This window comes from Peromyscus eremicus, chromosome 7 (genome assembly GCF_949786415.1).
Source record: "Peromyscus eremicus chromosome 7, PerEre_H2_v1, whole genome shotgun sequence".
NCBI lineage: Eukaryota > Metazoa > Chordata > Mammalia > Rodentia > Cricetidae > Peromyscus > Peromyscus eremicus.
The window spans coordinates 43,040,370-43,067,122 of record NC_081422.1 but is presented as its reverse complement, the minus strand read 5'-3'; the positions used below and the strand labels follow the sequence as shown (position 1 = coordinate 43,067,122).

The 26,753-nt window shown below is 42.4% G+C and overlaps 2 protein-coding genes across 3 annotated transcripts; one reads left to right on the top strand and one right to left on the bottom strand.

The window, feature by feature from the left end:
* Positions 1–17,892: 17,892 nt before the first annotated feature.
* C7H11orf71 (chromosome 7 C11orf71 homolog) lies at positions 17,893–18,805 on the bottom strand. The gene has a single exon (XM_059267810.1). The coding sequence runs from the start codon at positions 18,297–18,299 to the stop codon at positions 17,943–17,945; it is 357 nt and encodes a 118-aa protein (XP_059123793.1). The 5' UTR covers positions 18,300–18,805; the 3' UTR covers positions 17,893–17,942.
* On the top strand, positions 18,507–24,824 carry Rbm7 (RNA binding motif protein 7). Of its 2 annotated transcripts, none has more exons than XM_059267809.1 (5): positions 18,507–18,730; positions 19,841–20,003; positions 20,688–20,775; positions 22,876–22,970; positions 24,023–24,249. In XM_059267809.1, the coding sequence occupies exons 1-5, from the start codon at positions 18,635–18,637 to the stop codon at positions 24,127–24,129; spliced, it is 549 nt and encodes a 182-aa protein (XP_059123792.1). In that variant the 5' UTR covers positions 18,507–18,634; the 3' UTR covers positions 24,130–24,249. The 2 variants fall into 2 exon arrangements, with proteins under 2 accessions (XP_059123792.1, XP_059123791.1); XM_059267808.1 differs by having other exon boundaries at positions 18,516–18,730; positions 22,876–22,966; positions 24,023–24,824.
* The last annotated feature ends 1,929 nt before the right edge of the window (positions 24,825–26,753 follow it).

The window sequence follows — 26,753 nt, the reverse complement described above, 5'->3', positions numbered from 1 at the left end:
CAGCAGAAGCTGTCTGGACTGTGCCTGGGGCTTGCCCTTTGCTTCACAGCAGGTACCTTGACAAAGCCCCAGGCAGTCATCAGCCCCCACACCTGAGCTCACTCAGACACAACCCAAGCAATTAAACAGTAGCTGTCTTGAGAATCTCTCAGTTTCTCATTACAGCCGGACCAGAATCCCCTCAACAACCAAGAAGTGAGGCAGGTGTAGCTCCTAACTTGACAGCAAGCAGGTGTTTGAGAAGGAATTAATCAGCTCACAGGGCACGCGGGGGCAGAAGCAGGCAGTGTGTGGGTGCTGCCCCAGGCACCAGCTTCTGACCCTGGGACAGCTAAAGCCACTCTCAATAAACTCTACTTTCCCCTGGACTACCAAGACCGTGGCATTTAACTCTCAAAGTTTTAAAATATTCCTTTGTGTTCCTTAGGAATATTTTCTTTCTTTCTAAAATTTTATATTATTATTATTATTATTATTATTATTATTATTATTATTATTATTATTATTATTTGAGACAGCGTCTCACTATGTAGCCCTGGCTGGCCTGGAACTCAATATGTAGAGTAGGATAGGTTGACCTTGAATTCACAGAGTTCCTCCTACCTCTGCCTACCAAGTTCTGGAATTCATGCTGTGTATCACCATGCTGACTTTTATCATGCCTGCGTGCATGTGTGTGTGTGTGTGTGTAGGCACACATGCCCATGTGCCCATGGAGGGCAGAAGAGAGTGTAGGATCCCTCAGAGCTGGAGTTACAGGCTGTTGTGAGCTGCCTGACATGGGTGTTAGAAACTGAATTCCGGCGGTCTTCGGTCTTCGAGAGCATGCAAATGCCCTTAACCACTGAGCTATCTCTGCAGCCCCAAGAATGCTCTTTCTCAAGATGCACAGAGCCCTGGAAGAGAGGTCTCATTCTGTTTTCATTATTACCTAAGCTGATCACTCAGGATGAGTGCTTTGAAGCTCTGGTGGGTTCACACAGAGCACTCCCCTAAAATGACAGAACAGGATTAGGATTCATGTCTGTCCCATTGTTGAGTCTAAATATGCTCTTTCCACTTTACTGCCCTTGGTCCCTCGAGTTGAGGAAAGCAGTCAAGAGCATCTGGAGCCCTTTTCCCTTCATGGGCTACAACTTCACCTAAGAAACAGATTTTTGCCTCAGGCGCTTCTCCGATGCTCTCATTTTATTGTGTCTGCAAGATTTCCTGTTTATCACTGAGCAGGGAAAAGACAGTATCCTTCCCAACTGTTTCTGCACTGTGAGGCTGCAAAAGGATATAGGAGGAATGACCTCAGGATGCAGCCGTTACTGCTTGAGTCTCTAGATTTTTGTTTTCTTGAAGGAAAGATTCAGTTGAGAGACATAATTTAAGCAGTTTATTTAGCAAAGCAAAGCACACAGCCAAAGGGAGATTGGAGTGAACTGTCCGAAAAGGGAGGGGAAAGTAGTGGGTTTGGTGTTGTAGATTTGGATGTTTTTTTGAATATTCACGAAGCGAGTGGGATATTCATGAACTAAGGTGACTATGGTAGTTTGAATGTAATTGGCCCCCATAAACTCATAGGGAGGTGTGGCCTTGTTAAAGTAGGTGTGGCCTTTTTGAAGGAAATGTGTCACTATGGGGGCGGGCTTTGAGGTCTCTTTTGCTTAAGCTTCATTCTGTGTCATAGACCATTTCCCTGTTGCCTTCAGCTCAAGATGTAACCAGTACCATGTCTGCCTGCACGCCGCCATGCTCCCCACCATGATGATAGTGGACTGAACCTCTGAAACTATAAGCTGCCACCTCAATGAAATGTTTTCCTTATAATAGTTGCCGAGGTCATGGTGTCTCTTTACAGCAAGAGAAACCTAACTAGGACAGTGACTCCTTTTTTGGTGGACCAAATCTTCATTTTAGTGTATTTCTTCCCACAATCCTCTAGACAATCCAACAAGGGGAGTGTGCTGAGTAGTTGTATGTCAACTTGACACAAGCTAGAATCATATGAGAGAAGGGAGCCTCAACTAAGAAAATGCCTCTATAAGATCAGGCTACAGCTAAGCATGTAGAGCACTTTCTTAATTAGTGATTTGTGGGGAGAGCCTGCCCATTGTGGATGGTGCCACCCCTGAGCTGGAGCTCCTGGGTTTTATAAGAAAGCAAGCTGAGCAAGCCAGTAATCAGTACCCCTCTATTGCCTCTGCATCAGCTCCTACCTCCAGGTTCCTGCCCTGTGTGAGAGTTCCTATCATGGTTTCCTTCAGTGATGAACTAAAATGTGGAAGTGTGAGCCAAATAAACCCTTTCCTCCCCAACTTGCTTTTTAGTCATGGTGTTTCATTTTCTATGGTGTTTCTATTGCAGCAATAGAAACTCTAACTAAGACAGGAAGTGCAGATGCAGCCAGTTCCTTAGTCCACCGTGTAGGAATGCTCAAGCTCCTTAGTTTTGTATGCTGGGAAGGAGACATCACCTCTGAGATACCATGTAGATTTTCCAGTCAGCTCCTGTCTGATGTTTTTGGGAGGTGTACATGCTGACTGATCCCTGGCTGGCTGTAGCAGAGGAAGCTGAGGCTTTAGTTATGAAAGCCAGAATTGGGCAATACACCAGAAAATGGCACAAACAGGAAACAGGACTTAGGCTGTGTGCAGGATCTCCTCCTCCCAGCTCCACCACTGGTGTCTATTTCTCAACTAATGCAGCAAAGGCAGAACTCTACCCTGAGTGCTCTGCCAGTGCAGTGCCCTACCAACCAGGCAGGGGGCAGAGACTCCCTCTGATTCTCCTGCGGCGGCGTGTACAGGCTTATGCAGTAGTCATACAAAGCCAGGCCAGTCTCTGAGCAGTTTTAGAAATAGAGTCCTTTTCCTATTGTTATGTTGTCCAGGTTGACTTTGAGCTCAAGTGATCTTTCTGCCTCTCACTCCCAAGTAACTGAGGCTACACACGTGTGCAATTGCACCCGCCTGTCTCTTCCCCTTTGTGAGTGCTGTGCTTTGTGCAGGCTCCTGGTCTGTGTTTAAATTCTCCTCCTGCAATAGGCCCGATTCTCTAGAGTCTAGCTCTTTCTCCTGGGACTCTTTGAATGAGAATGTCCCCCTTAGGCTCGGTCCCCTGTTGGTGGCATTGTTTTGAGGAGGTGATGGGGAGGTGCAGCCTTGCTGGAGGAGATGCATTTGAGGGGTTGGCTTTGAGGATGTAAAGCCTTGCTTCATGTCCAGTTGCCTCTCTTCATCCCGTTCTTGCAGTGTGATCTCTCAGCTTCCTGCTCCTGCTGCTGTGGCTGCAGCTTGTTGCCATGCCTCCCTGCCATGTTGGATCCCATTCCTCTGGGACTGTCAATCAAAACAAATGTCTTTTTTTTTTTTTTTTTAAAGATTTATTTATTTATGTATACAGTGTTCTGTCTGCACATATCCTTGCAGGCCAGAAGAGGGCACCAGATTTCACTACAGATGGTTGTGAGCCACCATGTGGTTGCTGGGAATTGAACTCAGGACCTTTGGAAGAGCAAGCAGTGCTCTTAACCTCTGAGCCATCTCTCCAGCCCCAAAAACAAATGTCTTTAAGTTGCCCTGATCATGCTGTTTTTTTCACAGGAAAGTTACTACTGCACCTCTGATTTATGACTGCCTGACCTTTCTTTGAGGTGAGTGACTTTCACTTCTTTATAAGGGAAAGGAAGATCTTTAAAACAACAACAAAAAAATTTACATGCCAGGCTGTGGTGGTGCATGCCTTTAATCCCAGTACTCTGGAGGCAGAGGCAGGTGGATCTCTGTGAGTTCAAGGTCAGCCTGGTCTATAGAGTGAATTCCTGGATATCCAGAGCTACTCTGAGAAACCCTGTCTCAAAAAACAATAAAACATTTTTTATATTTTTTTATTATTTATTTATTTATTTATTTTTCATTTTGTTTACATTTATTTATTTTGTGTGTGCATGTATGTATGTGGGTATGTATACACTGTGGTACATCTATAGAGACGTTGGTTCTCTCCTACAGTGTGGGCCCCTGAGATCAAACTAAGGTAGCCAGGCTTGCAAATGCTTTGCTATCTGAGCCCTCTTGATAGCCCCAGGAGAGAAAGAGAGAAACTGAATTTCAGTCTCATGCTCTCCTCTTGTTCTGTATCCGGAGAACATGAGGACCACAGTAATCACAAAGGCTGTAGCTTGGTGCAGGTGTGTTCCCTGAAAGAGGCAGGGAAGGGGTGGAGCCGGAAACGAGCTCTGTAAGAGGTGGAGGGAGATTTGGATCACAGCATGGTACCTCACTAGCTGAGCCATCTAGGTTAAATACTTCATGATTCAGTTTCCTGCTTTATCAGATGGAGATACAGACAGTGCAGTGCACCCCAAAAGTTCAAGTGCTGGGAACTAAACTACCACATTCCTATGATGTTGCTGTTCAGAGAGGTGTAGGCGAAGTCATGAGTGTGGGATCTGTGACTTCATATAAGAAGACAAACCTGAGCTTACATACTTGCCCTCGAGCCACGTGATACCTCCCTCTGTGTCAGGGCATAGCAGGAGAGCTCTCATCAGCTACAGGATCTTGATGCTGGACTTCCCAGCCTTCACAACCGTGATAAACAAGTGAATAAACAAATGCATAATTCTTCATAAATTGCCCAGTCTTGGGGAATTCTGTTACAGAAGTGGAAACTAAAGTAAGGCAAAGTTCTTTCTCGAAGGCTGTCTATAAAAATTAAAAGACACAACATATGCTAACTAGTGTGACCACAGAAGGCCACAGGAACCATGCATGATGAAATTCAAGGGCCATGCTGGGCCGGCTCCACCCTTCAATGGCCCTGGGAAAGCTGACCTGGTCCCTCACTGGACACAGCAGCAAGAGAGCTGGCCCCAACCCTCATGGGAGAGCTGGCCCCAATGTCCTGAGCATGGGGGTATTGCCACCACCACCCCATATTCAGGAGAGATGGCCCCATCCCACACCACAGGCATGGGAGAACTAGCCCTGATGGCATGGGCTGGCTCTGACCCTTGCCTGAGGTGTGTAGCTCCAGCGGCCCACACTGACCAGCTCAGCTACCACCCAGGCCCACATCTAGGGCTTTGGGTTGGCCTACTCTACATCTACCCCATCTATGACCTATGGGAGCATGTGAAGGGACTGGTCCTTTGGAACGATATCCACAGATTCTCCATAATTTGGGGAGGCTGTGGGATATTTGAGAGGAGTTTTGGTGAGGGTTCAGTGATGATGGTGTACCAGAAATCAGAGGTCTTGAACCATACCAATGACCATTGCAATGAATACTTCAGGTAAAGCTGATTGGACAAGAGGGTATGCTGTGTGACACACCGAGGCTCCCATTGACACTAAGACAAATGAGGTGTCAGAAAGGTGAGGAAGACAGGGGAGAGAAGAGGGTTTGGGGTTTTTTGGCGGTGGGGGTGGGGTGGGGTGGGGATTAATATTCTTACATTTTTTTGGAGGTACTGCAAAGGTGAAGAGTGGAAATAAGGGGACTGGGAAATGAGCAGAATTGGTATAAAATTCCCAAAGAATCAATAAAGAAATTATGTTATAAAATATGCCAATTAATTTTCTACATCCAATAGATAAAGAATTTGGAAAAGGTAGTGGTGTTGAGACAAACAATACTGTGTTCTAGGTGTCTGGGCTATGGTCCTGGAGCTTCTGTGGTACAGTACAGGAGGCATCATAGGGCCTAGAGAGAAGGCTCAGAGGTTAAGAATGCTGGCCAGCAATCATGAAGACCAGAGTTTGGATCCCAGCACCTAGGTAACAAGCCAGGCATCCAGCAAACATCGAGGGATCTAACAGCCATATGACTTCTGTGAACACATGTGCATACACTCACAGACACACATAAATCAATCTTTTTAAAAGAGCGTCACATAGGAAGTTGATGCTGTTCTCCAGCTCTTGGCTCTCGTGTGGTGAGATCCTGAACTCTTGGAGGGATCTCTTCAAAGGAAGATGGTGACAGCCTATTTTCAACCCATTATACTTGATGTGCTCACACGTTACTTCTGTGACTGTGTGAAAAAAAAAAACAAACGAAAAGATAAAATGTCATGTGAAGAATAGAATGGAATGACTTACTGGCTTACTTTTTAAATTTAAAAGCAAGGGCTGGAGAGATGGCTCAGAGGTTAAGAGCCCTGGCTGTTCTTTCAGAGGTCCTGAGTTCAATTCCCAGCAACCGCATGGTGGCTCACAACCATCTGTAATGAGATCTGGTGCCCTCTTCTGGCATGCAGACAGAACACTGTACACATAATAAATAAATAAATCTTTAAAAAAAAATTTAAAAGCAAAAAGGAAAATTTTTTAAATGAAAAAAATGAGGGAACTGTGGTTGGTATGTCAAAATGGAAAAAAAAATTAAATAAAAAAAGCAAAAAGGTGTTTGCCACACAAACCTAATGACTTGAGATCAATACTCAGAACCCACAGTGGAAGGAGATAACTTACTCCAGAATGTTGTCTTCTGACCTTCACACATGTGCTCTGGAATGTGCATGCATGCATACACACACACACACACACACACACACACACACAAAATTAAAAAACTGGGTTTAGGTATTTGAATGCAGACTTTGCTACTTCTTGGAAAATAAAAGCATATAATAAAAGGTCTGAGTAAGCAATTTGCACTCTTAAATCAGAATGTTCTTGGATTTTTATTCAGGTCTTATCTTTAAGATAAACTATATGTTTTCAGACAGTCCAATATTTGATATTAATTTGAGTCCCTAAGCTATGTTTCATTTGACTATCAATGTCAAAAGGACACCAAGTAAGAGCGCTACTTTGAACTGTACCTTCAGTGGCTGCAGACATAGTTCACTATAGTGGTTGCCTAGTACGCACAAAGTCATGCATGTGCTTGATCCCTGTACTACACCATATGGAGTGTGGTGGTACACACATGTGATACCAGCACTTTGGAGGTAGACACAGTAGGATTAGAAGTTCAATGTCATTCTTGGCTATATAATAAGTTTGACAAGACTCTGTATCAATTACTTTCTGTTGCTATGATAAAACACCATGACTAAAAGCAACTTATGGAAGAAAGAGTTTATTTGGGCTTATGGTTCCAGGGTGATAAGAGTCCATCATGGTGGGGAGGCATGACAGTAATTGGCAGGAGCAAGAAGCTGAGAATCATATCTTCAATCCCAGCCATGAAGCAGAGGGAACCGAATGGAACTAGAGCTGGGCTGCATAATCACAAAGCCCACTTCCAGTGACGTACTTCCTCCACAAGTCCATACCTCCTAAACCTCCCCAAACAGAGCTGTCAACTTGGAACCAAGTGTTCAAATACCCAGGCCTATGAGGGCCATTTCTCATTCAAACCACCACAGATCCTGGTCTCAAAAACAAACAAACAAACAAAAAACACCAACAAAACAACAACAACAACAAATCTGTAATTTCAAAATACATACTTGTAGAAAGATCAAGTTTTAACAAATGACCTATAAAGCAAAAACAAATGGTCATAATCCCTTCAGTTCATTCAAATGAAAGTTTGAACTAGATGCTGAGGGAGGGAGGGAGTGGCTTCAGTGTTTGGGATAGAAGCCTTTTTGTGAAGCCCAGACTCCCTGAAATTATTCACCAAATTTTGTGTTCATGGGATTATGTACATTTTCCCTAGAAATTTTATCTGTTCCCTCTTGGTTTGTTTAATGTTTGCCCTTCTGGGGATTAGATTAGCCCAAATAGCAAGGGTCTATGTATACAACTGCTGTGATCAATAGGGGAAAAAGGAGTATGTTTTCTTCTGCAGCCATGGGCATGTGAGAAAGGATTAGCTTGGCTACCTGACTTTTGCAATTTAACGGATGTATTTATGGTGGAATATTAGAGGTGACTTGTCTTGATCCAAAAATGCTAAATTTTTAAAACCTGGACTATGTTTTCAAAAATTCAAGATGCATTTTGCAAAGCAAGGGAAAATAAATTCAGGCTGCTAGCTTGGCAGCTGGTCTGGATACAGTATTTTGCTCTGTTTACTCTGTCAGGAAGCCAGTTCCATTTGATTAAATTCTGAAATTAGAATGCATGCACGCTGGAAGATAGCAGCTTCATGCTTTTACCCGTATGGAAAATGTGATTAAGGAAATGAACTCAGAAGCTGTAGCGCCAGAAGAGATCAATGCAACAGCTGTATTCAACCAGGCTCAATGGGTTAGACCTTTACTTTATTAAAATGGATGGCTTTAGCAGAGAAACTGTGTCCACATCACAGTACTGTTGTATTGCTCTGAGCTTGGTCCGAGAAGAGAGCCAAGTTGGAGCTGCCATAATATTTGATGGCAGCCGAGCAAGTGCAGATCTGTTCTCACTCCACAAAGCTAAAATTAAGCCAAAGGAGAGATAATTAAAGAATTTATATGCACAGTCTTCCCACATCAACATACTGGATTCTTTTCAAAATCGCTAGTATGTTCTAATTTGGCAGATTTTCCAGAATAAACTACACAAAAGCAATCTTGAAAGCCTGTGTGAGGAGGCAGCATCTTCCACTTTGCCTAAAGTGGAGTGGACTGTGGATAATAATTGATATGTGAAATATTGTTAGAGAGCAGATATGACTAGATAACTCACAAAAAGAATTTCACTGTGCTTAGCTATACAGTTACCAGAGAGGAAGAGAGGAGTTTATTAGAAAATATTTAAATTTTGATTGCCAACTCTTGACTTTGGCCACAGAGGGCCTGTTAATGAGTTAGAAAAAAAAACAGTAGAAGATGTGAAGGGAGTATGTCCTAAGAGATGCTGAATTAGGGGATAACCTAAGAAGAGTTTAGGCATAGGTCATCATTCTGTACACAGCAGTTGTATATATAGACCCTTGCTATCTGAGCTGATCTAATAATCCCCAGAAGGGCAAACATCAAACAAACAAACCAAGCCAGGCAGCAGTGGCGCACGCCTTTAATCCCAGCACTCGGGCGGCAGAGGCAGGTGGATCTCTGTGAGTTCGAGGCCAGTCTGGTCTAGATCCAGGACAAGCACCAAAACAACACAAAGAAACCCTGCCTCAAAAAACCAAAACCGGTTGCGGATTTAGCTCAGTGGTAGAGTGCTTGCCTAGCAAGCACAAGGCCCTGGGTTCGTTCCTCAGCTCTGAGATTAAAAAACAAAAACAAAAACCAAGAGGGAGCTTACATTGTTCTAAAACAGGTGAAACACTTTATATTATAATTAAGAGATATGCAGAGTGAAAGTAAGTTAAAAATAATAAGCAAGGGAATGTAAGACAATTTTGCACAGTGGCTGTGTGTATCTGGAGGAGATTCGACCTGGTTATCACAGAGTGCTAAAGAGGGATTTTTTTTTTTTTGGTTTTTCGAGACAGGGTTTCTCTGTGTAGCTTTGCGCTTTTCCTAAAACTCACTTGGTAGCCCAGGCTGGCTAAAGAGGGATTTTTAAAGCATGTTCTTTAAACTGAGGGATAATGTAAGTGCATGGACTCGGGTTGCATTTTACTCATTGTCATAGTTAGGGTTTCTATTGCTGCAATGTAAGCCACATCCAAAAAGCAAGTTAAAGAGAAAATGATATTTTGGCTTACACTTCCATATTGCTGTTCACTATTGAAGGAAGTCAGGACAGGAACTCAAACAGGGTAGGATCCTGGAGGCAGAAGTCACGGAGGGGTGCTGCTTGCTGGCTTGCTTCCCCTGACATGCTCAGCCTGTCTTCTTATGGAACCCAGGACCACCAGCCCAGAGACATTCTCACCCACAATGTGCTGGGCCCTTCCCTATTCATCACTAATTGAGAAAGTGCCTTACAGCTGGATCTCATGGAGACATTTCTTCAGCTGAGGCTCCTTCCTCCAATGACTCTAGGTTGAGTCAAGTTGATACAAAACTGGCCAATATACGCATCCTCTTTTACATGTAGTAAATACTGTATAATTCATCCTTTTAAGAAAAGAGAATGTTAGGAGAAAAACCTCCACGAGAATTTAGCTACTGGCTACCCTGAGACAATAAATCGTATCACACAGTAACCAAGGGAATTAGCTTTGAGGTTAGGCTGCCTGATCAAATTTCAACCCTTGCTCTACCACTAAATAGTTCTGTGCCTTTGGGCAGTTTAGCAGAGAATTACTACATTCTCTGCTAACCAAGGCCCAAAAGCTAAACACAGGCCTCTGCCAGTTTTACCAACCCTCCGGCTAAGAATGGTTTGTATGTTTTAAGTGGTGGAGAAAACTACCCTCAACAACGGTAGCCTTGGAGCTGGGACCGGCTTTAGAAGTCTCTGCTACGAGACTCTGTGTGTCTCTAAGCTAAAGCTAAGCAGTGAAGCCCTTTCAACACCAGCTAACAGTCTTAGGGGCTGGAGAGATGGTTCATAGAACCCAGGTTTGCTTCCCGGCAACCAAATGGGGCAGCTCACAACTGCCTCTAACTCCAGTTCCAGAGTATCTGACACACTCGTCTGGCCTGTGCTGGTTCCTGCATGCACATGGTGTAGGTAACTGCATACAGGCACACATATGTAAACATCAAAACAAAAACAAACAAAACCAACAGCTAATAGTCTAGACTGATCACAACAACCTCAAACTGTTCCAGACACTTCTTGTGCTGTCAGAACAAGCTACAGCCTCTATAGCCGTAGTGATTTTCAGTAAATTTATTTTCTGTGCTGCAACTAGAATCTAACAGCATCTTATGGATTCGGAAGAAAGTGCAATTTTTTTCATATTTCAAAAGTCATTTAACTGTGCAATTGAGGAGCTTCTACCTAAATGTCAATTGGAAGCAATTAATCTGCAATGTAATGACAGGCTGAAAGGCAAATATCAAGAGAGGGAGTTTAATAGTATTGTCTAAGTGCTTTCCAAGCAATGAATATACTCAATTAAACCATATGCTTGGAGATTCTTATCAGTGTTTGGCAGTATCTATCTGTATGAAAAGACATTTTCAAAGATGAAATACATAAAACCTCATTAAAACTCTGTGTTAACAGATGAGCATTTGCTGCTGATTTGATATTATAAGGAACACAACTTTGAACTCCAGGTAAGTGAAATGCTGTTCGCTGCCCCCCCCACCCCGCCAAGAATTTAATCCTTTTAGAATTACAATAAGTTGTACTCAATTACTCATATATGTGCATGTTGGGGGCCACAGGCAGATGTCATGTGTCTTCCTTCATTGCTCCCTACATTATTCCCTCATGACAGAGCCTCTCACTGAACCTGAAGCTGGATTTTAGCTAGGCTGGCTGGTCACCATGCTCTGTCATCTGCCTATCTTTGCCCACCAGTGCTGGGTTTACAGCCCCATGTAGCCATGCTCAGCTTTATGTGGGTGCTAGGGATTTGAACCCCGGTCCTCACGCTTGCACAGCAAAGCCCTCTTAAGACCATTGAGCTATCTCTCCAGTCCCTCAATTACTCTTATATTTTAAATTTCATCAGAATAAATTTTTTGGAAATTTGTTCTTTCTTATGTAAGTTCCCATTGTCCCATTGGGAACAATGAGCTAAAAGTGCAGGGGTGTAAATCCTCATCAGATCAGAGATAATACAAAAGTGTTAATAAGGAACATATATTGTGAGAGACAGAAACAGCAGACAAAATCTAAGAGAGAGAGAAGAGGGAGCACCTTGAAGGAAAAGGGGAACCCTTTTGCAACAGTTATTTGGCCTTGTTGTGTGGACACTAGCTGGTCAGGTAAGAGGTTGGCATATCACTATCTTCTTAAGTAAAACATTCCATAGCACCATTTGTCCTTCCTGAGCCCAGTCATGGGAAATCAAGATCTGGATATTTGTATAAATCATTACAAGTCACTGGGCTGGCTCTAAGTATCAGAGTCTAATTGTTAAAGACAGGGAATATTTGCTATATGTTTAGCATTTTTGTTTCTACACCTATACAGGTCTCAACTTTGTCTCTTGGCTCACAATATCTGAGATACTTCCTGATGCAAACCGATGGGCAAGCTGCGCTATAAAAGTTGCCTTAAATATAAGGCGAGTGCTTTTCTGAGATACTTCCTAACTGGCTATTTACAAAAAAATTGCCAACCCATCACAGGACGATTGTGACGAGCAAATATAGCATCCTCTGTGAAGTGGCTAGCAGCAATACAGAATGGAGTGAGTACCCACATTCTTTACCAATTAATTGTCTTTTCTGGGCATGTTCTCCATGGCTCCATATTTTTAAATAAGTGTAAATAAGGAATATTTATTCATGTGCATAAGTGTCAGCTGAAATCTTGGGTTAGGATCTAAGTTTCTATTACAGTCCCAGAAGCAGGCTGATCGAAAATTGAAGCAAATCTTAAAGCACAATTTGCCTTAATGTTATATACATCTACTCCAGTGAGATCATCTTAGACCCAAGTGCTAACAAGTACTATCCTTGTGGCTAGCAAGATGGCTTGGCAGGTAAGAGGTACTTGCCACCAAGCCCAATAACTTGAGTTCCATTTCTAGAACCCATGAGGTACGACAGAACTGACTTGGATAGTTGGCCTCTGACCTCTACACAGCTGTCATGGAGTGTTACACACATATGCTAAATTAAAAAAAAATACTACCCTTGCCTTCTTGGAATGTTCCTTCTTCAGTTTTGATTCTAAGGAAAAATAGCCTGTCTATGAAGTTTTATTTATTCATTCATTAAACAAGCACTATTTCCTCTTGAACATACTTTATAGGTATAAAAAAACGTAGGCATGTTGAATGCCTCTAGGAAACTTCCATTAGATGAAACAGAACAGATTATATCTGTGCCTGGAGTTGGCTGTGAAGCATCATGACAAATAACTGAAGGGTGGGCTCCAAGACAAGGGAAAGCAAAATGGAGGGGAGGTAGTTGCTACACACTTTCCCAACCCTGCAAATTCAAATATTTTCCTGTTAGCCTGGTTAAAATGGGCTTTTACAATGTACAGAGTCTTGATTAATTTAACTGGGAGAAAAAGGGTGAACAAATTAGGGAGATGAGGGAAGCTAGGTATGAGGCAGAAGTGAACACAGAAAGCCGCAAGTATGTATACTGGATTGTGCAATTCTTAGTCATCATGCTTCAGGGACTCTGAAGTGTTTGGGAACTCAAAGACAAAATATTTTTCTATGATTTATATATGCCTACTAAAGGAGGGCTGCCCTTATTTAGATATGCTAGTGGGAAATCCAACTAAACCATTATTTTTTAAAAAATATTTCCAAGAAACAACTGTACTTATCTGTTTACATGAAGAGACACTGTCATTAGTACACCAGTCTTCATCCTATGTCAGGGGATCTGCAGTGACATGTTCGTCCCCTCCCACCCACCCACCAGGACATTGACATGTATAGGTCAATCCTGTGCAGAACAGCTCGGGTTTCTGTACCTTGATGACCAAACTATTTGCCTAAGAACACTCTGGAAACTTATTAAAGTCTTCCCCGCTCTATAATTTTCAACCTATGAGAAAGTTAAAGCTTTAGCACTGTCTCCAGTTGTTCTTACAGAAGAGGATCTCTCCGGGAGGGAGGATGCAAAAATTAAATGCACAGAGAAGCTGTCAAACACTGCTTCAAATAGAAAAGTGGCGCCTTCCACTGAAGAAGCCATTCGAACTTTTAACATGCTGTCACACACTGGGCTACCTAAGGTCATAAAGCATGCACCACTGGCCAAATTCAGTGTCCTTGCATCACTTCCAAAGTAGTCACTTTTATTTCTAGTGGAGGACTCGAGGACAGACGTGGAGAAGCACTGAGTAGTTGTGAAAAGATAGGGGAGGAAGAGGGAGAGTGTGATCTGGCTAAATACAAGTCAGGTAAGGGAAGCCATCACGGGGACACAACAAATACACATTATGGAGATTAGCTGAGGAAGAAAGACCTTGCAAATGAATGGGACAGCCAGTAAGGTCAGGTATTGAGGAGCCATAGTCAACATTATGCATTTGGTTGGCTGAGAAAAAGGCAGTTTTTTACAGAATTGGAAAGACCAAAGATGTATTTGTTTTTCAAGACAGGGTTTCTCTGTGTAGGCCTGGCTCTCCTGGAACTCACTCTGTAGACCAGGCTGGCCTCGAACTCACAGAGATCTGCCTGCCTCTGCCTCCCAAGTGCTGGGATTAAAGGCCTGGGTCACCAGCGCCCGTCTCCAGAGATGTATCTTAATGGGATCTGAATAAATGAACTGAACATGTGAGACGGCTGGAAAGACACTCTTCCTTGTAGTATTTCCCTTTCCTCCTTCCCTCCCTTCCCCTTCTACAATCACTCTTGTAAATACCATCTAGTACTAAGGGAAAGTCTCATTGGTCTCCTTTTGTTACTAGTCCCTTCACTGGTCTCCTTTAAAAAAAAATTAGTATTTATTTTGCACAACTTTTGGGAGCTGGCTCTCTCCTTTCATTGTGGTATCCAGGGATGGAACTCTGGTCACTCAGACTTTCCACAAGCTTTTACCTTCTCTCAATGGCTCCATTGGTCTCCTTTTAATACCTTGAATGTTTTTAGAATTTTAAAAAGCATGCTAGCCGGGCGGTGGTGGCACACACCTTTAATCCTAGCACTCAGGAGGCAGAGCCAGGCAGATCTTTGTGAGTTTGAGGCCAGCCTGGGCTACAGAGCGAGATCCAGGACAGGCACCAAAACTACACAGAGAAACCCTGTCTCGAACCCCCCCCCAAAAAAAAAATCTAGTACTTAATGCCCTTTTGGGACACCAGAAATTTGTTTCAGGCTGGAGAGATGGCTCAGAGGTTAAGAGCACCGACTGCTCTTCCAGAGGTCCTGAGTTCAATTCCCAGCACCCACATGGTGGCTCACAACCATCTATAATGAGATCTGTCACCCCCTTCTGTATACATAATAAATCTAATATATATATATATATATATATATATATATATATATATATATATATATGAATGAATGTGTTATCTGGGCATATGAATTCATCTTGTGTGAAGAGTACTTTCCATTAAAAAAAAAAGCATGCTAATAGGAGCCCACTTCAACACAAGCTGTCCAGCTGCTTAACCCCAAGACAATTCTTTGAACTCGTGGTATAGGGTCAGCACGTGCATTATTAGCAACACTGCAAGGACACTCACTTTGTGAAGCAGCCTAAAGATAAGGTCTGTTCTTGGGAACATTTACTTGTCCATTTCGGGTAACTTCAAAGGTTTATGTTGGTTCCTGCTTCCACCGGGTAGTCTTTATGATACATTGTAACTTCGACATGTCTGCACATACTAAGAACAAGGATTTGGGCATCCATTGATGCTCACGTAAAATAATGCCAGTTTATGTGAAGGCTCTCTCCCTTCCAAAGGAAACTCAATAAACCTTGTTAACACTATTACTCAACCAGAGCCTGACTCCTGATGATCATATACACACCAAAACGGAAATGAAGTCAACTCCCTTCAGCCCTTCCTTGCCCAAGTGCACTTTTAGGTTTTCATGACAGGTTCTGTTTCTTCATTTGCAAATCTTAGAGTATATTCCAGAAACAATTTAATGCCAAACCACCTCCAAGGTGATGAGTGCTTAGCCTGCCGTTGCCTTTAATTACCCTCTTTCATGCTATATAGTGCCCTCGTTTGCTAAGGTACTAACCTTTTTTTTTATCATAAAATTTCTTAATCCCTACTTCCCAATGTCTAACTTCAACAGAACGTCTTTTTAGTACAGAATTAGATGTTAAACGGGCAAGACCTGAAGTCCCTTTAGCCCTATTTTGCACTCAAACTATTTGATGAAATCAGGATTCAGCCTCTTCTGAATTCTCTGGCAGCTACTTACTGCCTTTTGAGGTGGCATTTTCCACTATTAGACAGCTCTACATTTTAGGACTGCACTATTTTTTCAAGCTTCATTTCACTATCCCTTCCCAGGCTAAAACTCAATAGTATATACGTGGAATTTTCTCAACTATGAGTTTCGATTAAAGCTCTGATAACTTCCTTTTAGGTATCTGGGATAGTTTGTTATAAATTATCTTCTGAAAAATTATCAAAGTAACTACTCTAAGGTGTGTCTGTACTGCGTGTTCAGATAAAGGACCTCAGCTGGATGACCTTGGAAAAGCTACCTCACTTTTGGACTACCCCAGCAACAAAATTACTTCTTACAGGCTGCTGTGAGAATCAAATAACATACTATAAAGCTCTGTAGGAGCAAAGCTGCCGATGTATCTTGTTTACTATTTAATTCTAAGTGCCTGATGCAGGCAACAGCATGCACAGAATAATTCAATCAGCTCAACCTACTGATCAACAGCCTCTAGCACAATGCCATGCACTCAATTAAAAGTAGCTAATATTATTTATTCTGTCAGCATCTTTCCTTTGGCATGATTTCTTCTCACTATATTAACCACTCTATTGAAATTCTCATCTTAAGATGTGGTTCTATAACAATCACTGTGTAGTATGTGGTGATTTTACTTTATCTCAATATTTTAAGTAAGTCTGAGTAGATAAGGGTCCAAAAACAAAACAAAAATCCCACAAACTTCCTCCCAATACTACTCTGGGGAACAGTATAAAAATGATTAGCCATCTAAGAGAACAATGATAACAGTTATCACAGGAAGCCATCATAACCAATACCGAATGGCATTACTATATACAATAAACAGTCGAGTGTGGCCATTACCTATTAGCTTCTCCATTCAGAATGCACTCATGGCTCTTGAGGGAAGGGATGTGTGAAGTTCACCTGTTGCTGGGTACACACCTATCACTGGGGACCCTTAGGTAGGGTTTCTAGTTCTAGACCCATCTGGGCAGCACAGGAAGGCCCTGTCAAGTAAGTTATAAAAACTGTTCCAGGATTCAAAAAGTAGAGACAAAAGATTTCAAGTGATCATAGTGAGCAGAAGTGACTGTGATGGAGCCTTAGGTCCCACCAGCATATTTTGTGACAACAGACTCACACTAATAAACTTGGAGTTAATGACATGACACATATAACAATTCACTTGAAGTCTTTGGAAGAGTATGCACATTGACTTAACTTGGAATAGTACTTGTTTTTAGCATGTTTAAGATTGGAGTCTGGCCAGGCTTGGTGGTGCACGCCTCTAATCCCAGCACCTGGGAGGCAGAGGCAGTCATGTCTGTCAGTTCCAGAACAGCCAGGGCTACAGCGTGTGACCCTGGGGAAAAAAATTTGGGAGTCTGTAGACATAGTAAAAAACAGAGCATGGGGGTGGGGGTAATGTAAGGTGCTGAGAGAAGATGTAAGGATAAAACAGTGTGATATAGGACATTTGTTTTCACCAACACGAATTCAAGGGTAGTCTGAGGTAAAGAGGAAGGCAGTTAAGAACACTTGAGTTGCAAGCCTCTGAGTAATCACTCTGGGAGGTTTGTGGAAATCAGATACTGCTGGATTCTGAATTGAGTAACTGTTACTCAAGCTGGGTGTGTGGCTCACGCCTGTAAACCTCAGCACCTAGGAGGCAAAGGCAGGTAGGCAGGCTGATTTCAAGACCATCCTTAATACATGGCATGTCCTGGCACGCCTGGACGACAAGAGACTACATTCACAGTCACTTAGAAAATCCCTCCTACATTCTTCTTGGCCCCATATGGATCGATATTAAGACATGCCCCCCAACTATGTAACACTGGCTGGCCTGGAACTCGAGCCTGCCTCCCGAGTCCTGAGATTAAAGAGTCACTACGCCCGGCTAAACTTTTCTTAGATTGGGTTACATTAACTGCCCACATCAGTGAAGATATCAGTAAAAATAAAACTGCTTCTACACCAACAAATGATTTCAGAGAGGCCTTGTTTGCAAGCTCGGCCAAACTTTGATAGGGCTATATTAACCGCCCACATCGGTGAAGCTATCAGTGAAAATAAAACTGCCGCTACACCAACACATGGTTTCAGAGAGGCCTTGTTTGCAAGCTAAGTGAGGGGAGGCATTCGTTCTACGTCGAGATCCGGGCTGCGAGGGCATTTCCCAACGCAACCAGACGCTGCTGCAGCACACTTCTCAAGAGGTCCAGCTTGACACCAGGGGTCGGGTAAGGCGAGAATCTGCCTTGGCGGCTTCGGCTCCGGCTGCGGCCACCAACGGGCATTCGACGTCTGTCGGTCCGAACGCTGGGTCGCGCTGGCGGCCGAGGTCCTCCTGGCTGATTCGGCTCCACACTAGTAACCAGGAAGCTGTCTCCGGAGACCATCGCCCACGCCATTGCAGGCGGGCTGAGATCTCCTTGGGAGGACCGGTGGGCCACCCTGTCGGCTTGATCGCCGGCCGACAGCGACACCGAGTTCTGGGCCATCTTCAAACACCGTCCGTAGTGTTTGCCTGGCGAACGTCGACCAGACTGGGCCCTCGGCAGCGCCGCAGATCACTCCAGCCCGCGTCGGAAGCAACCGTTACCAACCCCAAGCTGCCATCTTTAGTGCCACGGCGGAAAACGCAGCCGCCGGAAACGGGCGCTGCTCCCGCACGCATGCGTAGCCGGCCTGCGGTCGCGCGCGAAGGGCGTTTACGTCGTGACGTCTGAACGAGAGGACGCGGGTCTTCCCGAGAGTGCGCAGTGGGGTCGGTCGGTCGGTCGGCTGGCTGGCTGTGAGCAGTCAGACTAGGCCCGAGACTGGAAGCGACGCGGAGATGGGGGCGGCGGCCGCCGAGGCCGACCGCACTCTGTTTGTGGGCAACCTGGAGACGAAGGTGACGGAGGAGCTCCTCTTCGAGCTGTTCCACCAGGTAAGGCGCCGGCACGGCCCTAGGGCGGCTGGGCCATTCAAGGGCCCAGCTAAGAAGCGGAGCGCGCCAGGCCGGGACCCCTGGGCGTTCGGGCCAAAAGTGACGTCTGATGATGTGGGTGTCTGCGTCTCCATCCCGGTGAAGGACCAGGGACCCGAGGCGGAACCTCAGCATTGCTTTCCCTGTCCTGCGTACCTAGCCTTCCCTTTGAGTTAATTGGCCTTGGCTTCGTCTCACGTTTCCGCTTTTCTCTCTCTATTTCCGCTTAACTTGCGTATGAAATTGCAGACATTAAAGTGTTTTTTTTTGTTTTTGTTTTTTCTTCTTCTTCGAGACAGGGTTTCTCTGTGTAGTTTTGGAGCCTGCCCTGGAACTCACTTTGTAGACCAGGCTGGCTTTGAACTCAGAGATTCGCTTGGCTCTGCCTCCCGAGTGTTGGGCTCTTTAAAGTGTTTTAAAAACTCTATAAGCTAAACGTAGGAAAGCAGCATTGGCGTGTTTATTAAGTCCGAAAAACCCGACCTATCCTGTCCTTTCCTGCTTCATGACTCAGTAGCTGGTAATATTTGATCGATCGATGCGGAAGTTAATTTTTTCAGTCGAAGAAAATCCGCTTTGTCTTGTAAATGTTCTTTTTCGTGCCTCGAGGAAATGACAGCTGTTGTTTGCTTTGTTAAGACGTCACACAATCATGGGAGATGTAGATACAGTATCATGCTTTCTGTTCTTTGAAATATTATAAATAACAAAAACTTTCCCCAAATAATCTCGATTTCAGTCAGAACTAGAATTGTTATCCTTACTAAAAGGGAAGTAGATGGCCGGTCCTTGTCAGGACATTTTGTTTTTAATGAGGTCTTGATTACATACTTTTGTTTAAAACTTTGTGTTCTCTTCTTTATAGTATTTGAGACAGAGAGACAGTCTCTGTAGCCTTGGTAGCCTGGGACTCCGAGGCTGACTTTGAACCTGATCCTCCTGCCTGCACCTCTTGACAGCTGACAATACAGGCATGTGCCACCATGACACACTTGCATTCTCATTTATTTCTGAAATTCAAATGTTTTCCTGAAATTGCCTTGTTTAAGTTACAAATACTTTTCTTTGCAGGCTGGGCCAGTAATAAAGGTGAAAATCCCAAAAGATAAAGATGGCAAACTGAAACAGTTTGCATTTGTGAATTTCAAACACGAAGTGTCCGTTCCTTACGCCATGAATCTTCTCAATGGAATCAAACTTTTCGGGAGGCCTATCAAAATTCAGTTTAGATCAGGTAATGGCTCAGGTATAGTGGCAATAGGGAGAGGGACTTTTGTTTGTTTTTCTTTTGCTTTCTATTTTACTCTTCCAGGTTTTTGTTTGTTTGTTTGGTTGATTGATTAGTTTTTGAGACAGGGTTTCAGGTATTCTAGGCTAGCTTCAAACTCACTGTGTAGCCAAGTCTGGCCTTGAACTCTTGATCCTCCTGCTTCTCCCCCCAAGTGCTGGGATTGTAGGTGTTGACTCCATACCAGACTTCTGTTTTAAAGATTGGGAATAGGGAGTTAATGATGAAAATACTTGAAATTTTGCTATTTCCCAGGCTGCTTTGTGATTTACAAATACTGATTTTGTTGCTGCTCTTCTGTGAGGATAAGATAAAGCTTTCCACTCATCCAGTCATACATTATAGTATGGGTATCAGAATACCGTGGCCAGACTGGCTGTTTCTGCTTTAAGTAGTATCTTGTTTGGAATGCTTTCTTTTTCTGGTATTACTTACTTAAAAACCTGTGAGGTGGTCTATAACAATTTTAGTGGTGATTTGTTTGTTTTGTTTTGTTTTAGTTTGAGGGGGGTTGGTGTTGCTTTTAAGCTATTTGTCTCTTTGGGGGTAATTTAGACTGGAGGAGACATTTCAAATTGTTGTTGGGCTCTTTGGTTTTCAATTAGAATTTTTGAAATTACCTCATTTTAGGAAGTAGTCACGCCTCTCAGGATGCCAGTGTGTCATATCCCCAGCATCATGTTGGAAATTTAAGCCCCACCTCCACATCTCCTAACAGGTACTGTTTCTTACTCACTATTAAAGTCATTTATCAGAAAGTTTCGGAGCTAATGACCTCAGTGCACAATTGACTGGTTCTTTTGCACTAAATAAAATACAACTATAGTCATATGTGTTAAAGACATGTCCTACCCACATAAACAGATGGAATTGAAACAAAAAATATTTATCATAATGGCAGTATACTGTGCACCCCCCACCCCACCTCCATCTTTTAAAGGTTAAAATTAACTTTATAGTAACTTTATCCCCGATAATTGTGTTTTTTTTTTCTTCTTCTTGCTATTTAAGAGTACTGATTAGTGAATATTAACTACTGGGCTGAGTTAATAGAACTGGAGTGTAAATCTACCTCTGCCGATTGTACAGTCATTAGGCTCATTTCTCTTGGTCCTATCCTTTGTGAGGGTCTCTGAAATCCCTGTAGCTACTGAAGGTTAGAGATAGTACTGTCTTTACTTAACTCAATTTGTTTTAGATGCCTCACCAAATCCTTTCCATGTATGATGTCAGTTACTTCTCGAAGCAACTATGAAATAGGATTTATCTATCTCTACTTGGAGTGCAGAAAGTTAATTTTGGCTAACTTGCCCAAATTCGAGCTGTTTGTAAGCAGTGTGTGAAGTTTAAACGTGGTTGGTATGATCAAGCCACAGTATGGGACACTGCCAAGTGGAGCTTCAAATTGAGATGAACACATGTACTTTGTGGCTACTTGCTTAATTACTATAATTAGTTCTCTAGAGATGTAGAAAGTGCTTTGAGAGAGTTTTAACAGCAGGAGATGGTGCAGATGGATGAGGAACTAAAAGAAACCAGTGCAATGAAGGCAGTAGGGAATTTTGATGAGGTACGTAAGAGCTAAGTAAGCATCTCATAGGGCTACAATCAAGTTTTGGGGAGATTTTATCCTAAACAGGAAGAAAGCATTAAAATAGTTCAAGTAAAATGATGATTTAAAGTTTAAAGAATTACTTGGTTGCCGTGGGAGAAGAATGTGTTAGAAGAGACATAGTGAAAGAAATACCAATTAGGAAGCTATTGGCAAGTGACCATGTGGGACTGTTGGATCAAAGTTGGTTTGGATTAAGGCATTGCCAAAGCCAGAGAGAATTGGATGGCTGCTTTGAAGAGAAATGTTGGAAGGAGGAATTATAAAAAGCAATAGTACAAAAACATTGATCTTCCTGTGACCTTTTTTGCCGGCTGAAGTCAATTAGTGGTGTTTAAACACTTGTCACTTGGCACTCAAAATGTTCTTTTCAGCCACTTTCATAAAACAGTCAAAGGTATCCTAAGTGGAACAAAGATCTCCCCCTTAGAGTTTCTTGGGAGGGTTGAGTAAGTATACTAGTCACTCCTTTTAACTTTAATCACAGGCTAGGGTCGATTATTTTAATATGCTGCTGGCATAAAGTAAATTGTACTTTTTGCCCCTCTTAGAATCTGGACACACTATCTCCTCTGAGACCCCCAGAAAAGCTAAAGGAGAGCCCCTTGTTTTTTCCTACCTCCACTCTAATCAACACTAAGATGAGGAAACATGGTTAATTGTCAAAACCTTTTCAATTTAATGTCTCAGAATATCTACCTAATTGCTCAAGTTAAAATTTATATCATTTATAGCTAGGTGATAAAATCTCTGTCTGAACGATGGCATTAGCTTAGGACCAATACATTGTCCTGCTGTCTTTGTGTCTGCAGTTATATCGGTAAAGGTAGCCATAGTTACGCAAGAGGAAAACAGTGCCGTGTTCCCAGAAAACATCATGTTCAGAACTGTGTTTTGCTCCTAGGCTCCTAGGCTCCTAGTTTGGCTTCTCTAACTAGCCTTTCCCACAGTTAGGACCTGTTCTGCCTCCAGATAATCACATTCCTCACTTTTTACTTTAAATGTCTCCATTTTAGAAAGGCTGTCCTGAGCAGCCAACCTAAAGTAGACTGCCCTTTCTTTCCTCCAGCTATTTCAATCATCTAACACATAGAAACAGCTGTGCTTGTCTTAATCATTTTCATCATTGAGAACTGTCGCACTAGTGACTGGTGTTGAGTATTTGTTGAAGGATGACCACTCATCATTCTTGCTTTCTCTTTGCAGCTATGAAAGGACGGTGGGTAACGTAACTCCATCAGCACAGATGGTTCAGAGGTCCTTCTCTTCTCCAGAAGATTATCAGCGGCAAGCAGTAGTAGGTTTTTTTCTTTTCCCAGTTGAGTTGCTAAGACAAAGTCATACTTGGGTTAAAGTATTTCTGTTACATCAGATAACTTTTCACTTCTCAGTCAGTTTTATTACTTTATGTCCTTTAGGCATAAATTAACTGTTTTTATTTTAATTCTTAATACTGTGTCAAATATTTAGGCTAACATAATCATTACAGTTTTAATAATTTAACATGTCTCTTCTAGATCAACTTACCTGAAGTGGTTTTTGTAATACCATGAGACCTACCCTAAAACTCAAATCAGCTGTGTTTTGATGTTTCTTTTCTTTTTTGAGACAGTCTCACTCTGTAGACCAGGCTGCCCTTGAACTCACAGAGCTATACCTGCCTCTGCCTCCAGAGTGCTGGGTTTGAAGGTGTGCACCACTACGTACAGCTTTTGTTATCAACCCTTAACAGCTTCTAAGATGCAGGACCTATTCTGCTACTGTAGCTGTCTTTCTCAGAGCCCATTCTGGATTCTGCTGTGTGCTTCTTTCTCCCCTGAAATGGTTTCTGTTTGTTTGTTTGTTTTTGTTTTTTTCGAGACAGGGTTTCTCTGTGTAGTTTTAGTTTCTGCCCTAGATCTCACTCGGTAGACCAGGCTGGCCTTGAACTCACAGAGATCCGCCTCCCGAGTGCTGGGATTAAAGGCGTGGGCCACCAATGCCAAGCAAAATGGTCTCTTTTTGATCAGTTTCTTAGCACTCAGATTGTATGCCACCTTCACAAAGATTTTCCTAGTGAGGGTCTAGTTCTTCATGTGTTCTTACAGTGATTCATAGTATGGTCATATTGAGTGATGTCTTTCTTTTATATTCTTGGAAGCAAGTAGTATTTTTGTTCAAGTATCTGTAAGTAGACACTCAAGATGAATGAAACTTTGGTATTGGGCCACATTTAATTACATCCAGTTTGGGATGCATCTGGGCAAGGGTGATTTTGATTTTCCTTTATTCTGTGTATCATTGACTGACTAAATGATACATTGGCTTTGCTGTTAAGAAGTCCTTGCAGTTAACTTTTTTTTTCTTCCCTCAGATGAACAATGTTTTCAGACAGATGTCATATGTTGGGAAATTTGGTTCTCCACATGCAGATCAGTCGGGATTTTCGCCATCAGGTCAACCACACGCTCATACCTTTAACCAGTCTTCCAGCTCCCAGTGGCGCCAAGATGCACTGTCATTACAGCGTAAAAGACAGAATTCTCACCCCTACCTAGGAGATAGACACTATAGCCGTGAGCAACGCTACTCTGATCATGGGTCTGACTATCATTACAGAGGAGGCCGAGAGGATTTCTACTATGACGACAGGAATCATAATGACTGGAGCCATGACTATGATAACAGAAGAGACAGTAGTAGAGGTGGGAAATGGCCCTCATCTCGACACTAACAAGCATTCCAAGGACATTGTTTACAGGGCCATTTTAGGCCCTTTTAATTAAGTCATTCAGGAAGTATTTCTAAAAACTGTACAGAGTAGCCCCACAATTTTCCACCTGTCTTTGAAAAAAAAATTTTTGAACCCGGCAGCAGTTTCATAGAGAACTGGGAACCGTGGCTCCACATTTGTCACTTCAGTTACCTTCCCTCAGGGTTTCAGAAGAGGAAGGATTTTATACAAGAGAATGGGCCACCATGCCAGTCATTTCAGCCTAGGAAAGATGAACTGTATAGATTGGTTGATTATAAAGCAAATATTTGAGTTATCTCACCCTTTTGTGTTGCAAGAAATTTCTTGGTAATGAAATCATTTTGCTGTATATAGTAGGAAACATCCAAGTTGGTAGTCTGAAATGGCTATCTGCATTTTATTAATAAATGAGAAAATAGGACTTCTCAGTGATCGTTTTATTAACAATTTATTTAAAACAGTTTATTGGTTTTGTTTGGGAATAAATCATATTTTCTAACTCAGAATTTAAGTACAAATTCTGTGGTATGCTCTTGAATTTTATCACAATTAAACATACATTATAAATCTATACTAGTTCATTCTAAGAACTTTAAAATTGTCTCATTAAATTATATTTGATGTATGACTAGTCACTCAGGAAGTTAAATATCTACATGTATATTTTTACATAAAAAGACAGTGTTGATGAAAATTCTTAGAGGAACAACAATGTTAATACATAGATTAAATGGCAAAATGTGGGATTATAATTTTGGAATTTTGTTTAACAAAACGTTCATGTTTCAAGATCTTGTTGCTCATTCACTGCAAGTCATTTTTACGAATTTATTCTGTGAGAAATGTGGATCCTCTTTATACCACAGCATTTATACTATGTTCCTTTTTTAATATATTAAATACCTAAAAAGAGAACGTGTCTCTTTATTTTGGCATCACTGACGTCAGAGGCTATCCAGTAAGTTAGCAGTGTGCTTTGAATCATGTCGGTTCACACTTTGATTGGTAAAGATTATCCATCTTACAGCATCTTCTGTAGATTTGCTTTGATGCCTGGCTAGACTTTTATTACATGGATTGTGGTGTAGAGCACTGTGAACATGAGTTCCTTTGTCTGCTTTCTACACCCAGATGTTGTAATGTCCAGGCTCTGTGTCCTCACTTGGCATAGGTTAAGGTTTTGTTTGTTTAAAGAAATGGTTTGCTTAAGCAGTTTTATTTCCAATAAGCCTGATATCTCTAAGTCTCTCCATGGAAACTTTATACTTTATTGCACTTTAGCTTGGACTGTCATGTCAGTCCACAGGTCATCAGAAATAGTCTCGGCTTAATGGCTTTTGGGGGCAAGCCTTGGAAGAGCCAGTGACTATTTCCCTTCAGTTTGACCCAGTTGAACCAGTAAACTAAATATCTGTACTTTGTAAACAGTCAGTTCGAGATAGCCTCAAAATTCAATATAGACAACAGTTGAAAGCTCCATTACTATAACCTAGGAACCTCTCCTTTATAACGAATTAATAATACTTTATGTCTAGGGTGTACCCTAAAATCTTAGGAATGGGGTATTGGTGTCAGTATTCTTAAAAATAATGTGCAGCAGGGTTGGGGAAACTAAGCCATAGCGTTCCTGTTTAATTCCCAGTGGTTTTCTTGTTTATTTTTAAGTCAATGGATGGTCTGTATCTTTCACAATAAAATTAGCATAGCAGAACTAAGTGATGTAGAAGGAGAGATTTATTATAGGGATGCAAACTTACACAGTTTTGATTTTGGATGTACTAATGTGCTGGCCAACAGTTTGGTGTTGGGTCTGAAGTCACCATGGGTCAGTCAGACTGTTAGTTGATTGACAACTGAAGAGCAGCACTGACCAGGAAGGAACTGGAAAAGGCTAAGAACTAACTTGAGCTTCCATCTGTCTCATTCTTAGCTACAGAATTATCTCTGCAGTTCTGTGCCCCATGTGATAGGAGCTAGAAAATCAAAGACTTAACTGCCCATGCAGAGCTAAGCCAATCAGTAAGCGATGCATAAAGCGCCACAATGCCCATTATCCTGCAGTGTCTTCTAGATTCTAAGCCATGCCTGCTGCTGCTTCCCTGTTATTTTAGTTACCTTTTTTGTAGCTGTGGCAAAATGACAGAAATGGAGGAGGAATTTTGTGTGTGTGTGTGTGTGTGTGTGTGTGTGTGTGTGTGTGTACATTTCTAGAGAAATTTTCATGTGCCATAGAATAGAAGGCATAGACAATCAGGCAACTTGTTATTTTTTGTTGGTCTGTTATAGAGTAGGAGACATGGTAGAATGGGTCCATAGCAGTAGAAGTGTATGGCAGCTCCTTGTTCACTTC